This window comes from Mustela erminea, chromosome 6 (genome assembly GCF_009829155.1).
Source record: "Mustela erminea isolate mMusErm1 chromosome 6, mMusErm1.Pri, whole genome shotgun sequence".
Classification (NCBI taxonomy): domain Eukaryota; kingdom Metazoa; phylum Chordata; class Mammalia; order Carnivora; family Mustelidae; genus Mustela; species Mustela erminea.
The window spans coordinates 102,162,705-102,178,065 of record NC_045619.1 but is presented as its reverse complement, the minus strand read 5'-3'; the positions used below and the strand labels follow the sequence as shown (position 1 = coordinate 102,178,065).

At 52.0% G+C, this 15,361-nt stretch overlaps 1 protein-coding gene across 1 annotated transcript in view; it reads left to right on the top strand.

Moving 5' to 3' along the window:
- The first annotated feature begins 8,184 nt into the window (after window positions 1–8,184).
- CD9 (CD9 molecule) overlaps window positions 8,185–15,361 on the top strand; it is a 32,601-nt gene continuing 25,424 nt past the window's right edge. Inside the window, exon 1 of the mRNA XM_032349031.1 lies at window positions 8,185–8,420. Within this exon, the coding sequence (XP_032204922.1) occupies window positions 8,355–8,420 (66 nt within the window). The 5' untranslated portion in view covers window positions 8,185–8,354. The remainder of the gene's footprint in view (window positions 8,421–15,361) is intronic.

Sequence of the window (15,361 nt, the reverse complement as noted above, 5' to 3'; positions counted from 1 at the left end):
CCCCCACGCAGTGGAGACTCAAGGGTGGAGAGGATGAGGGGTGGCAGAAAGCCCACCAAAGTTCCAGGTGGTAGAAAGAGTCAGGGAGCCCAGGGGCCTGGCATTCTGGGGGGTTTCCTGGCCTGCTCGGCGAAGGTGGATAGAAGGGGGCTGGGGACAGAAGCCACAATCTAGCTTGGAATAACCTGAGGAAAACCCCCAAAGCCAAGGGTGATAAAATCATTCTAAATATGCATGGTGGTGAGACACCACAGGAAGCTCACCGTCCACCAAATTGAGCCAAGTGTTGTACCAAAGCCCACCCAGACTGGACAACCGGGGACAGTGGAGACAGGCAAAGCACGGAGCACAGAGACAGTCAGAAGAAACTGGAACTTGGACACCTGAGTTCAGGTTCTCACTCTGCCACCAGCTGCCTGCACTGTCCTGGGAAAGTCACCTGTGGACCTTAAGGAACCATGGTTGGGGGAGGGTGGTGTGAACAGTAATGTATGTTAGTATTTGCTTGCATGGGCGTAAAGAAGGATGCAGAAAACCCAACCGAGAGTCAGATGAGATCCTCAGTGTGGAAAAGGCAGTGGCAATTTCCCCACTTAATACTGCAGAATGGCCAGATCCCCAAATCCCACTCCTACCAAGCGCCCTACATTATTTCTAACCCAGCGGAAGGGATGCTGCAGGATGTGTAAGAGTTTGCTGTGAATGGGAAAGCTACTGTAGACAAAGGAAATCACAGGCTCAAAGGCAAATGGTTGGGAATGAGCCTAGTGAATTCAGAGAATTAAAAGGAATACAAAATACTAAATCATTCTGGGATCTTAGATTGGGTATTGGAACAGGAAATGGACATTAGTGGAAAAACTGGTGAGATCAGAGTAAATTTGCAGTTCAGTTAATAGTACTGTACCCATGTTAACTTCTTAGTTTTGACAAATACCCCATGGTTATGTAAGATGTTAGGGGGAAGCTGTACTATTTTGGCAAATTTTCTGTAAACTTAAAGTAATTTCAAAAAAAAATTTTTTTAAGCTATTAAGAAAGAGAGAGAAAGTAAAAAAAAGAAAAGTAGTGCAAAACGGCCAGAGCATATAAGGAGCTGAAGAGGGGAAATGGGTGACAGGCATCAGCCCACGCCAGGGGTCTCCTATCTTGTGCAGCTTCGGGCAGTGACTCTGTGGCCATATTCTCCCTCTCTGAAACCTCCCCATGGGTCCCGGGGGACACTAGTGACAGCTTGTTTTGTTTTTTGTTTTTATTTTTTTTTAAGATTTTATTTATTTATTTGACACAGAGAGAGAGATCACAAGTAGGCAGAGCAGCAGGCAGAGAGGGGTCGGGGGAAGCAGGCTCCCTGCTGAGCAGAGAGCCCGATGTGGGGCTCGATCCCAGGATCCTGAGACCATGACCTGAGCCAAAGGCAGCTGCTTAACCCACTGAGCCACCCAGGTGCCCCTATTTTTATTTTTAAGATTTTCATTTATTTGACAGAAAGAGACTACCCCTGGCTCGATCCCAGAACCCCGGGATCATGACCCAAGCTGCAGGCAGACGCCCAACTGACTGAGCCACCCAGGCGCCCTTAGTGACAGCTTCTTAACCCTATTTCTCCCTAACTATAATTCACCTGTCTGTACTTACCTGAACCCACACACTAAGGTCCCAGGTCACACACACACACACACACACACACACACACACTGCCCCTCTGCGAGGAGCCTGTGTCCAGTCTCCGATCCTCTGCCTGAATCCAGAACCACCACCCAGAACAGAAGTCAGCAGCCATCCCCACTCAGTGAAGTACAGAAAATGCAGCAAGTCTCCTGTTCCCACAGCTGCAGAAAGGGAAGCTCGGAAAGGCAGACCCAGGTGCAAATACCACCTGTGCTCGGAGAGTCAGCTTGCTCAGAGGCACCTTCAGGATGACATCGCCCTCAGGGCATCACCCTCCTCCATGATCAAAGGCCAAAAAAAAACAGTACAGAACAGTGCCATGTTAACACAGCCCCTTACCCTGTGAAGAGGCAGGTGAGCACCTGGTCCCTGGAGCTGGACCACCTGAGTTCAAATCCTCGCTCTGCTGCTTCCTAGCAAGTTCATTAACCTTCTTGTGCCTCAGTTTGCCCACTTGTAAAATAAAGATCATAAGTCTATCAACCTCATGGGGCCACTTGCAGGCTCAATGAGATTATCTAGCAGTTAAAACAGCCCCCTAGCACATCATACGTGCCATCCAAGTGTTATTCTTTGGACTATTTTTTCACTGAGTATCTCCAGAGTGCCTACAGCAGCACCCCAGGAGCTGATAATTAGTTGAGGAGATTTTTTTTTTTTAAAGACACATGAGATGTCATATTACCATCCAGGGCAATGTCCGGATACAGTCTAACAGGTAACTCAGAAAGAAATTCCTACAAGAGTACTGGGGTGGAGGGGGGCAGAGCAGACTGATGTGACCAAGGGTACTGGGGCAGGGGGAGGCCCCAGTGGCCCCAAAGCCGGGTCAGCTGCATACAGGGCAAGAGAGGAGGAAGGGCCCTGGGCCAGGAGCTGGGGCTGGGGCTGAAGACAGAGGAAGTGGGAACTTAGGTCTAGATGCGGGAGTGCACACAGGCTCCAAGAACATGGACAGAATTGTAAACATCAATCCGTTAAGACAAGAGGGCAAAGGGCTTTTGTGATGAGTTTAGAATTGGAAGATCAGCTTTTTGTACATTCAATAAATACAGATTTACTGAGCACCTAATGTGTATCACGTACTGTTCAAGGCACTGGGGACACATCTCTGAGCAGGACAGTTCAAACCGCCCACTCTAGTGGGGTTTAAATTCCAGCAGGAAGAGGCAGCCCATAAACGGGACACATACCAAGAAAAGTCTCCACTCGGGCGCCTGGGCGACTCAGTTGGTTAAGTGTCCACCTTCGGCTCAAATCATGATCCCAGGGTCTTGGGAACTGAGTCCCAAATCAGGGTCCCTGCTCAGCAGGGAATCTGCTTCTCCCTCTCCCTCTTCCCCTTCCCACTGCTGGCTCTTGCTCTCAAAAACATGAATAAGATCTTTAAAACGAAAAAAAAGAGAGAGAAAAGAAGTCTCTAGTCTGTTAGGTGAAAGTGCTCAGAAAAACAGTGTCAATGCAGGGGGAGTTAGGAGGTTTTCAAGCAGGAAAAATGAGTAGGAAAGAACAAAGCAAAGCTTCAGGAGTACAACAAAGTATATTAAATATTCATTACCTCCAACCTCTCCTGCCCCTCAGTCGCCTAAAGAGGACAGATCCTGAGAAATACACTTGCTTGGCGGAGCTGGGGAAGTGGGAGTGGAGAATACAGACTGGAAATGCACAGTGAGTACTCACCGCTCCTCATGGACAGAAGGTTGGCTGGTGAGGTCTGGGGACGGGGGGGGGGGGGGGGGGGGGGGGGGGGCTGCGGGCAGGGGACAAGGCAGGAGTCGCTGCCACGGAATGGGAGCTTGCAGAAAAAGACACCCAGAAAGGGTTTTTAGAACTGTGTTCTCTGGCTTTTGAGGAGTCCCCCCTCCTCCAGCTCTCCATGGCATCTTCAGGGACTGCCCACTAAACACGGGTGGTCCCATGTTGACTGGGTGCATGTTTAATGCAATGCAAAGATGTGGCTGGGAGCAGAGGAGCCCAGAGCAGCCCAAGCCCAGCAACGGTGCAAGGCAATGGGTCGAGCAATGTGTGCAGACTGGACAAGTGAAGACAGGGGGTCAGGAAGAGGGTGGAATGGTTGTTTGGACTGAGGAAAGAGCTTTGAGGGCCTGGCCTACAGGAGACAGGAGGAATGAAGGCTGAGAAACTCAGAGCTGGCAGCAGAAGGTCCAAGACCCAATCTTTGGCCATAAATCACCAACACATCCTTCTTCAGCTTGCTTCCTTATCTCTAAATTGGGCAGCCTTGTGGCCACTGCCAGGAGCGGTGGGAGAGATTCCCAGAAGCAAGACCCACATTCGAGAGGCAGGTGTGGGACTGGAGGCAGAAGCAGTCACAGGTGCTGTGAATCTCTCTGCTGACGGATGAGACAGTGAGGAGAATGACCTCTGGAGCAGGGAGGCTCTCAAGGTCAAGAACTCTGATCTGGATATTTGTTTTGAGATTCCTATTGCTTCTGTAACAAATTACCACCCATTTAGTGGCTTACCATAATACACATCATTTTACAGTCCTGAAGGCCTGGAGTCTAAAATGAGTTGTTCCTTCAGTCAGCCTGAGAGGAGAATCGGCTTCCTTGCTGCCGCCAGCTTTTGGAAGCAGCTGTCTGCGTTCTTTGGCACGTGACCTCACATCACTCAGCCTTCTGCTTCCGCCTTCAAATCTCCTGCTCTGGCTCTGACCTTCCGTCTCTTCTCATAGGACTCCCACTGATCACACCTGGCCCACCAGCATAAGCCAGGATAACCTCGCCATCTCAAGATCCTTAACTTAATCACCTGTGCAAAAAGCCCTCTGGCACGCACAATGACCTCCTCACAGATTTGGAGGGTTTGGACACGACGGGCCATTAAAGTGGAACTGCCCAACAGGCCCCCAGTTACCATGATGAGTTTAGGGAGAGGTCAGCTCCAAAGAGAGAAAGTGAGAGGGGACAAGTGCCCCGTGAGAGCTGAGAGGAGAGCAGAGGCCCAAAGCCTGAGGAAGGCTCACTCCTCTGCAGCTTCTCCACACATGTTTGCAGAGGGCCTGATGGGCCGGCAAGGGACAGGGTTCTACGGAAAACACAAAAATTAATCAGGTTAAGTTTACTTTAGAGGAGCTTACCACCAAAACGTGAACCCACAAGAGAACATGACGAAGGTCAATAAGTCAGCATGAGGGAGATTCAAACAAGGTAATCCATGGAGGAAAAGATTGAGATGTTCTTCATGAAGTGGTGGCATTTGACCTTAGTAAGAGGAGCAGGAAAGAAGTTTCTAGAAGTGAAGGGAGTGAACCAAGATGGTACATGTAGCACCAGGGATACCCGAGGGAGAAATGTCTAGAAAGAAGGTAGGGTCAGCATGGTGAAATGCTGCTGCTGCAGCAGCAGCAGGAAGAAAACAAGCCCCCAAATGATCCGTGGTGGGATGTCTAGGAGGGCAGTGAGTGCCCAGTGAGAGCAGGGGTCCTGCCTGTTGCCTCCCATGGCTGGAGAGATGAGCAGTTGTGGCAGGTCGTTAGTTCGCCTGCCCCGGAGGTTTCAAACCTTACCACCAGGGGGCGCACAAGAGCCAAAGTGGGCCTTCAGCCCCAACCTGGGTTTTTCCAGAAACAAGATACCCCAAGGGAAGGGCGGGAAAGTTTCCCACTCCCAGCACCACAAAGCCTGGAAGCCCTCTCTGCCTCCATGTGATCTCTGACTCAGGGGCTTACCCATATTTTCCCCTTCCAGCTGCAGCAAACCACATTTTTTTCCATCTCTCCCTTTCCTGGTTACCCATAGAACTGCCCGTAATAAACACACTTTGGCCCAGAGGCTTTTTGGATTGTCAGATGGAGGGCACCCCGCCATCTCCTAACCCAAAGTGCCCATTCTACAGGTGAACAACCTGACACCCAGAGACAGCAAGTGACTTGTCCAAAATAAACCAAAGGGTCAGATTAAGACTTCAGATGGCCACACTCACGTTATAAGGACCCCCTTGATTGTATGTAATTTGGAGCTGCACCATACCCCCCCCCCCAATTGCTTCTGTAACAGTAACGGTAACATTTCTTGCTCACTTGTGTGCCAGGCACTGAACTAAGCCTTCCTACAGGACTACTTCATTCAATAAGCACATTACCCTGAGAAGGGGTTTCTAGTATAAGCTAAATAGTTCCTGAACTCTCCTCCCACCTGCACTGGTTAACGGGTGGGGGAACCGGGAGGAGAGGAGAGAAGAACACCAAAAGATAAAATCCTCTTTTCCTCCGACCTGTTTCTCCTTAGGTAGGTGGCCTCTGCCTTAGAGCAGCACAATGGAACATTGTCTGATTTCCTACCACCCCCACATACTGCCCGGCCCCAACCGTCCTCAGTGGACACTAGATTAGGGTGAGTGACGAAGGTGAAGCATTACCAAAATTCCTGCAGTTGCTCACTCTTAGTATTGTGCAACACTGAGGGGAACCCGGCTCCAGCTCCTCGCTTCTCTTTCCTCCTCACAGCAGGCTCCCAAGAAGCCTTAGAACACGTGAATGGAGTTCCCCATCATCTGGCTCCAGCTGTTCTGGCTGAGATCCCCCCCCCCCCCCCCGCCGCCTCCTCCCGCCTACACACACACACACAGAGTCCTCTCTTCTGGTTTTGTTGCACTCTCCAGCCTATACCCCATCGCCCCATCTTGTTCACGTCTCTCTATCTCTCACCTGACCTCTCCTAGGGCCTCCTGACTGCTCTCCACATGTCCCTACCTCACCTTTTGTGTCCCATGCTCCCCTCACACTACCCAGTTACAATGTGTCACCTGTCACCTTCCTCATAATCCCCCAAAGCTCTGAGCCAAGGTCGGGACAGACAAACACTAGTCCTTATCCCCAAGGGGCTTGCTGCCTGCACCTCCTGCCCTCCCCGCCCGACGGCCTAAAATACAGGTAACCCTCAACCTAAATCACACAGCAAGGGGAGGCCCCCCCTCACCCCAGCAGCTGGGTCTCCACCTTGACCTTCCACATACCTCCCCCAGCTGTGAGATCCGCCCCAGACCCCAGACAGCCCCAGGGCCCCAGGCTTTGCCAGAAGATTCTCCTGTGAAACAACTTTCCCTTTGGTTCTGCAGCATCACTTCCCAGTCTGTGTCAGAGGCCCCTCCTCGGAGCTCCCTCAGCCTCCAAGCCTATCTCCAAGCCCCAAACAGTACTCTCCCCCACTGTCTGGCCACCTGAGTCCCTCCACTCCTGCCCTGGACACGCAGCTCCTGCCCCTAAGGAGCCCCCTTAGGAGTAGAACATGAAAATGTTTTTGAACAAATCAATGAAACAACTGAGAGTGATAATAAAAAGCAAAATCAGAGCTACAAAGGGTGACACCCTCTGTTTCTGTGGGTGAAATTTGAGTTAGGCTCCTTTTTTGCTTGTTGGTATTTTCTGTTTCTTGCTTTTGTAAGGGAAACTTCATTTGGGAAAAAAAAAAATACAAAGGGGCTTCGGGACTTCAAAAGCAAAAGGAATCTCCTCATCCTTTGGTGAGAAACGGGAGAGGAGTTTCTCCAACTGAAAAGGGTAGGGCCAGGCAGCCCCAAGGCCCACACCACATGCCACAGGCAGGGCTAGGCCACATAGAGGTGGGGAGCTGAGTAGGGCGGGAAAGCAGCATTCAGCATAGACAGGAAATGAGGAACAGAATGCCAGATGGGTAATTTCAACTCAGGTCACTGAATGTGGGGAGCTACAGAAAGTTGTGGAGCGGAGGAGAAACGGGATCAGAACTCAGCATGTAGAGGTCAAAGGGCAAGTGGAAAGGCCATGCAGAGTAGAGGTGAGAACAGAAGGCTGGCTAGGAACGCTCTCTTCTCTCAGGGCATCTGAACCCCAAGACCAGGAAACACGGCAGGACCCCTCGACTTCCTCAGCCATATTACTGTTCAGGAACCGTATTTGAAAATTACTCCCATAACCCTCCATCCTCTCTTGCCGCCTGGACTGCCAGTTGCTAATTCCTGTTCCACAGAGTGAGATGCCAAGTAAAGACTGTACTCCATGAATGAAAGTTTGCAAGGAGCCGCCTCAAGGAGAAATAAAGCCGGGCGGCTCCCCTTCAAATCGAGCCCAGAGCAAGAAGAGCCTTCACTCGGCGGGCAGCCGCCTGGACTAAGGGGACTGGATCCCAACCCCAACCCCCAACGACCCGAGAAAGGTCTCCCGAGGCAGAGGGCTCAGGCAGGGAGATCAGAATCAACGAAGCGCGAACTTCAGGGCAAGGCTTCCACAGAACTCCTAGGTAAAAGCCGAGAGGAGGAGGGGAGCGAGCAGTCTGGAATGATCCCGGGGCTGTTGAGAGGAAAAGGGAAGGTCGGTGGCGGGAAGGAGGGTCGGGCCAGCGAAGGTGAGCGAGAGGGCTGTGCCCGGAGGAAAGAGAGGAAAGGGCAGTGCGGGCTCCAAGACCGCTGAGCCCCAGTACCCCCCGGAAGCCGGGCGGGAGCCGGCCTCTGGGCGTGGGCGGGGCAGGTGGGGCCAGGGGCCGAGTCGGCCGGGGGCGGGGTCCACGGCACATGCGCACCGCAGCCACCGGACTCAGTAAGGAGTGGCACTTTTTAAAAGTGCAGCCCGGAGGCCAGCCCGCTGCCGCCGAAGCCCGGGTCCCAAGTCTGCAAACCCTCGTCCCGGCCGCGCGCGCCCCCAGTTCCACACCGGTCCGGCCCAGGCCAGTCTAGCCCGCATCATGCCGGTCAAAGGAGGCACCAAGTGCATCAAATACCTGCTCTTCGGATTTAACTTCATCTTCTGGGTGAGTGAGCGCCAACCGCCGCGCGCTCCTCTCCGGAGCCACCTGTTCATCCCGGGGACCCTGTCCGCGGTCGAGGCTGCCGGTAACTGGCACACCCCGCGCCGGGTGGACTCCGGGCGGGAGGAGACAGGGCACCGTGGCCGCCAGCTGGCTCCTCGACCGGGTTCGGAGACGAGCGGGGCGAGCACGATCCGTAGGGGCTCCTCCGAACCCGAGCCGGGCAGCGGAGCGCGGGGGACTCTAGGGAGCTGAGGCGGGGAGACCGGCCCTAGCCCTCTTTTTCGCCGAGGGTTTGGGGTGGGGTTCGCGTCTGCTCCCTCCCCTCCCCCAGCCCCTCCGAGTGCCGAAGGGGAAGGCAGCAGGGAGAAACGGAGCACCCTTCTTCTGGGAACTTCAGGCCCTGGCCAAGGACGACTGTGGCGGGCAGTACGGTTCGCGATCTGGGTGGGGTCTCACAAGTGGCCGGGGCCGCGAGGAGGGGATGGGGGGAGATGCGGGCGCTCTGAGGACTTCAGTGGGGCGAGGAGAGCTCAGCCCAGAGCTGTTGACACTTTTACACTGGAAAGGGAGAGGGAGGGAGGATTGGGAACGCGTCCCTGAGTGAGAGTGGGAGACCCCCTCCACCCTCCAGGAGGTGCCTGCAGGCTTGATTCTGAGCCTGCCGTGAGAAAGTCGGAGCTCCCTCCAAACTACCTGAAAGACTAGCTTGTCTTGATTTTTTTTTCCCCCAAAGGCGATAAGTATCTGAACTGGAGCGAACTCTGGGAGAGTTGGGGAGAGGTGGGGCAAATGCCTGTTGGCGCTTTTAGTCCTGTGTTTCCCCATTTCTGGGGGAAGATCAGGTGCCCTCCGCCTACTGCTAGCCCGGGTCCTCCAGCCTGGCCTACACCCCTGTGCCAGCACACCCAGTGGCTGGGCGGGGCCACGGACAGTAGTTCACCTGCATAGAACACCGAGCTGGGGAGCTGCAGGACACCCACTGCTGGCCGCACTGGGCCTGTCTGCAACTGGAAAGCCTGAGGCAGGCACCTTCTCTTGGGGAATTAAGGGACCACCCAGAGACGGAAAGAAGCAAGGAAAAGGGAACCTTTGTGTCCTGAGTCGGAGGCCCCCATGCCCTGCACACAAATGGATGGCATTTGCTCCTTGCAGTTAAGGAAGGAGTTTGGAAAGGCAGTTCCTGTACCACTAGAGCGACGGCTGTAGAAACAGGCATGCCACCAGAGCCTTGTAGCAAAAAATATACTCTACCTGTTCCCCTGGAGCTGGTCATGGGGGTCCCCACGAACCTTGGGGCAAACCTCTTGAGATTTTAATCCTCTCTCCTGAGCGGATACTGAGAGTCTGACCTGCCATACGCAATGCATATTCTAGTGAGGATGCCACATAGATGTACCCCTGTCCAACACTTGGCCTGTTTTAGGGAGACCACCCCACACAGCAGTGGGCACTCTTCCTCCCTGTGTTCCCACCAGCCCCCAGCAGCCAGCCAGCTGGCTCCCAGGCTGGGCTTCCTCCTCTCACCAACCTCTGGCACCAGAAAAGAATGTGAGAAGGCTGGCTAGCCCCGCCCCACCCCACCCCTGTCCTTGGGGAGTCTTCCTCTCCCCTCCCCAGCACAATCTCCCCTGCCACCCTGTTGCTTAGTCCTCAGTTATCTGCCTCGGCTGCATCAGGGGTTTGGGCCAGGGAGGAACCACAGACTGCCATGTGCCTTCATTAAACACATACACACACACACACACACACACACACACACACACACCCTCTGCCATGTGGCTCCTGCAGGAGCCTGATGAGAGGCTTCAGTGCTCCTCGGTATCTGCTCAGTCTCATTGTCTCCATCCTGTACCACCCCACCCATATTCAGAGTTGCCCCTACCTGGACTAGGCGCTGCTGGCCAGCCATGTCATCTGAAACAAATATGAATCAAATATGAAACAAATAGAATCTGGAAATGTTTGGGTCCACAATTGGGAATGACTTTGGTGATTATCTAGTCCAGCCCTGATATTCACAGTGAGAAAGCAGAGAACCAGAGAGGGGTAGGGTGATTGGCCCAGGATCCCGGAGACCGAATCAATACCATAAGCCCTGGGTCCCTGACTTAAGTCCCATCCTCTTCTGTCTCCATCAGGAAACCAACAAGGGGACCTGGTAATGGACTTGGGGGAGGGGGGACAGCGCGGGTAAGCCACATTTTTCTGAATTAACGATTGTTCAGTAGGCCTGTATGTATTAAGGTCCCTGAAGAGATGCTAGAATAAAGGAGTATCAGGATCCACTGGGGCAGTGTTCTACAGTCTGCAGAGGCCTTTTCCAGGTCCCATGAGAGAAGCCGGAGCAGGAAGCATTATCCCTATGGTACCAGTGACCAGGAAACTAGTCTCCAGAGAGGTTAAGTGACTTATCCAGGGTCATGTGGCAGGATAGCATCAGGAGTAAGTTTAAAGCCACATCTGGTTGGCTTAAAGTGCAGTCTGCTTTCCACCCCAACCCGCTGCCATCCCCAGCCGGGCAGAAACAAGCTCTCATAGATACCTTTAAAGGGAACGGCTCAGATTGTAATGATGGCACCTTTCTCTTTTGAGACCAGGAATTTTTAAACTTGGCATTTGGGATCTGATGCGGGCCTTGGAAAACAGGAGTGTGAGGCCAGGAGCCAGCAACACCTCATGAACAAAGGATGCTGGGAGGGGTGGCCTAGCAGCGATCCAGAGAGAGAAGCAGTGGGATGATCAGGATGGGGAGATGGCACACGTCTGCGCTGGCCTTGGGGAACCCCAGTGACAGCTGAGCCCACACTCCCTGAGTAGGGCCTCTGATGCTCACAGCCAGACCAGCAACCAGTCTTTTCGTCCAACACCCCACAACCCTAACTTCTTGACTCTCAGTTGTTTCTATATTTTCCTCTGGGGCATCTTGCCTACCCATCTACCTCCCCCCCGCCCCCCGCCAAAAAACAACAACAACAAAAAAAAAAAAAAACTGGAAATCTGGACAGGGACCTGGGTATTCGTCTAGATCTGTCCTCAGGTCACTTTGAGACCCTGGGAGGTGGCTTTTGTGTTTCAGACCTCAGTTTGCTCATCTGTAAAACCAATGGGTTTTACAATTTTTTACAATTGGGTCTTTACCTCTGAGGCCTGATTCTTGGTCTCTTTTCTGTTGACCTCACATTTCCCTCTGTCGCCCTGGATAGGGTCCCTCTGTTTAGGGGTTCTCTGTTTTCCTGGCCCTCAGCAATCCGTGGTAGTCCTGCCCACTGGTTGGCGCATGGTACATTCAGCCCTCCCCCACCATGAGCAGACAGAGCTGGTGTCTACGCCAAGGACTTGCTGTGGGTTAAACGAGAGAACGTATGAGCTGCCCTTGGCATAGCTTAGCGCCAAACCCAGTAAACTTCCAACCAAAGCCCCTATTACTCCACAGTTGAGAAAGTAGATTGAGGCCATGGGGAGGGTAGGAGCCCTTCCCCAAGAAGTGTGGAAATTGAAACCAGGGATGTAGGCAGGCATCCACACTCCGCACATCCCCCCGCCCCCTTCCGACTTCCTGCATCGCGGCCAGCCTCGTGATCCACCCCACCTCCATGATTCCTGCTCCAGGACACCCACTCCATCGCATGTGCGGCTCCACGTTTGACTGTGGGACAGCCCCAATTCTGAAAATAAACTACACGGCAGAGAAACCCTAAGACCTCAGACTTCTGGGCCTGGGCAATGTACAGACCTAGCAGTGTAGACAGGGGCAAAAGCCCCTCCCACCCCACTTGCTGCTTCCCCCAGAAGCTGTTGGCCTTCTGTGTTGGGCTGAGCAAGCAGCTGGGACGCTTGCCTGAAATGGCTCCCCACCTTTGGCACACAGACAGCGGGAGCTCTGGTAAAGCTGGCGGTGTCTGTACTGAGACTGGCAGGTTTGGGGAGAGGTGAGAGGAGGCCAGGTGTCTGCATCTGCTAAGAAAAAGAGGACCTCTCCCCTGCCCGGAATCTTGACGGCTCGCCCCTCACTTTTCCCTGCAGTGGTTGTCAACAGCAAAGCTCTGATTCCTGATTTTGGGGGGCAGGGGGATTCCTCTACACAAACGCTACCCCTGTCCTTTCAGAGTGGCCCATGGCACCGTTCCAGACCTGACTCTTCTGTACTCAAAGGAAGAGGTTTGAGGACTTGGAACCACTTGAATAAGCAGCCCATGTAGGGCCGTCCTTGCCAGGACACCTAACCAACTATGCTAAATGAGTCTTCTGTGGCTTCAAGCGTCACAAGTCAGCGTTCTCACACCCTTTTGTATTAGATGTGGAATCTTCCTGTTAGACGCAGTGCTGGGTGTCCTGTGTTTGATTTGTGTGCTTGTTTTCCGGTTCAGTTCAATTTTATGAGGAGGTGTAGCTCTGGGTCACACAGTTCGCAACTTAGTAACACACCTCCAACTGGCAAAAGCGCCTTTTCTTCTGAAGAACCTAAGCCTTGACAGTTCTTTGCTGGGTGTGCCTGGCTGTAGGTAAGGGTTACAGAACTGAGGTCATGGGTCATCATGGCTTCTGTGGCCTGTTGTCTCCTTGGTAGACAAGTATTCTTGACAGACCTGTGTCCAGCTGGGGAGAAGAGAGTGAAGTTTGAGGGGGTGCAAGTTTCTATTCTGCGTTCCCCTCTCCCCGGTACAGGGGAGGGGAGTGGGGGGGTCAGTGGGATTGCCTCTGGGCCTGCCACAGGTCTTTTCAACCAAAGCCCTGCAGAAACCATCTCTTCCAAACGAAAAAGCAGTGACTTACTTATTCTGGGGTTTTGAAACTCTGGGCAAGAGCCCGATGTTCTCAACTACTCAGAAATGTCCTCTGCAACTGAGGGAATTTAGGAGACCAGAAGGGCTAATCTTAACAATACACTTTTTCAAAAATTTATGTTTTGAAGTCTGACTGCAGATCACTTGCCTGTTTCATTCTGTGGAAAAAGTAATGCTGGTCCAGGGACATTTTCATTTTCCATCAAGTGATGGCATGCAGCTGTGGAAAGCAGCATCCTGTCTCCAGATGAGATAATTTTATAATAATTACATCCATCCGGTAATTCCAACTCCTGTCCGCCCCCCATCCCCAACCACCACCGCCACCCCCAAAAAGTCCTTCATTCTGAATCGTTTTTAAGTACTGTGTGCCATTGTCCTAGGCTCATGGACCTTAACCTTTTTAGGGAATTCCACAAAAATCAGAGACCCACCTCCAGAAAAATGCTTTTTGCCTCCTTTTTTTTTTTTTTTTTTTTTCGCTTTTTTTTTCTGGAGGCCAATGAATGCCTCATACTGGCTTTTCTCCTCTCTTGGTTTCCAAGCAACCTCTTCTCTGTTCTGAATCCCATGCTTCAGCCATAAGCCGGGGGTTGCCTCGCCACCACCCAGGGACTGTGTGGGGGAATCTGGGGTGACTTGAGAAAGCGTGAGTTCCCCAAAGATCAAGAGCAGCCTGGACTGGAGAGCCAGCCTCCCCACCCATACTTGCTCTGACTTTCAGCTTAATCATTGCCCAAGGAGTGGCTTTGACTCTCGATTAATTTAATGAGTGTTCTGTATTTCTGATCCACATGAAGAATCCGACTTTATGAGCTTCTCGCCAAGTTTTGCTTCTTGGGCTAGTTTTTCCCATAGTTCAGGTGATTTGTATTTGTTTAGGAAGAACTGAGTTCTCCATTTCCCTCCACCTCTTTCCCATCAAATGGAGAGTGATAGAGCCAACCTTCCCCAGCCTTGCCCTTGAAGGCTTTGGAAGGGGGGTGGGTGGGGGTGCAGGGGCAGTGTTTGGAGATTTGGACTCCTGGGGAGATGATATTCAGTTTGGTTGAATATCAGAGGAGGATGAACCCCTCTGACTGAGAGGGGCCTGGATTCATTTGATTCTGGCAAAGATCCCTGGGTAGAGAGGTGTGGGGACTATGGACTTGGAGGAAAAAAAAAATCAGAAATCTGGATTTTAAAGGTCCTTCTTTTTCAGTCCTCTTGCCAGCCACTGCACAGGGATGCTGAAACAGTCACTCTTGCTGGCTCTTGCTGAAGGAAAGTCAGCCTTCAAAGTTTAATCCTGTTACTGTTGTGTTCAGTGTACATTCCCGGTTCCAGTGAACACCTCTCAGGCCGGGCAGACCAATGGCCCGTGATTTCTACTAAGCCCTCGCCTCCAAATTGCTCAGGACTCAGCCCCTTGCTTCTGTTCCCAGTATAAGCTGCTTTTCAGTTTCCAAGTATAAAAACACCACAACACATGGATCATAGCAGAAGACCCTTGCATGGGACTTAAAAATATGATAAAGTAAATCAGACAGTTTTACTGAATTCAAAACAGGTTTCTATAGCGTTCTAGTTTTATCTTTAAGCCTACATTGATTGAAGCAATAGCATGATAAATGAAAACCTGATGTATTAAAACGTTATACAGAAAGATCAGCAAAGGGACAGATGCTTAGGTGGCTCAGTCGGGAGCCTTCAGCTCCCAGGGTCATGGGATTGAGTCCCATACCTGACTCCTTGCTCACTGGGGAGCCTGCTTCTCCCTCTGACTGCTGATCCCTCTGCTTGTATTACCCACCCCCATGACAAATAAATAAATATAATCTTAAAAAAAAAATCAGCAAAATCATATTTACAAACTCTTGCTTTTCAAGTCAGTAGAATTTTGGTGTTTTTAAAAGATAGTTTGCTATAGACTAGAATGTTTGTGTTCCCCCAACATTCATATGTTAAATCCTAAAGCCCAGTGTAATGGTATTTGGAGGTGGGCTTTTAGGGGTGATGAGGTCATGCGGTTGGAGCTCTCATGAATGGGATAAGTGCCCTTATAAAAGAAGAGGCCCCAGAGCGTGCCCCCCTCCCTTCCACCATCTGAGATTATAGCAAGAAGACAGCCCTCTGTGGACCAGGAAACAATTCCACACCAGACACCAAGTCTTTGGT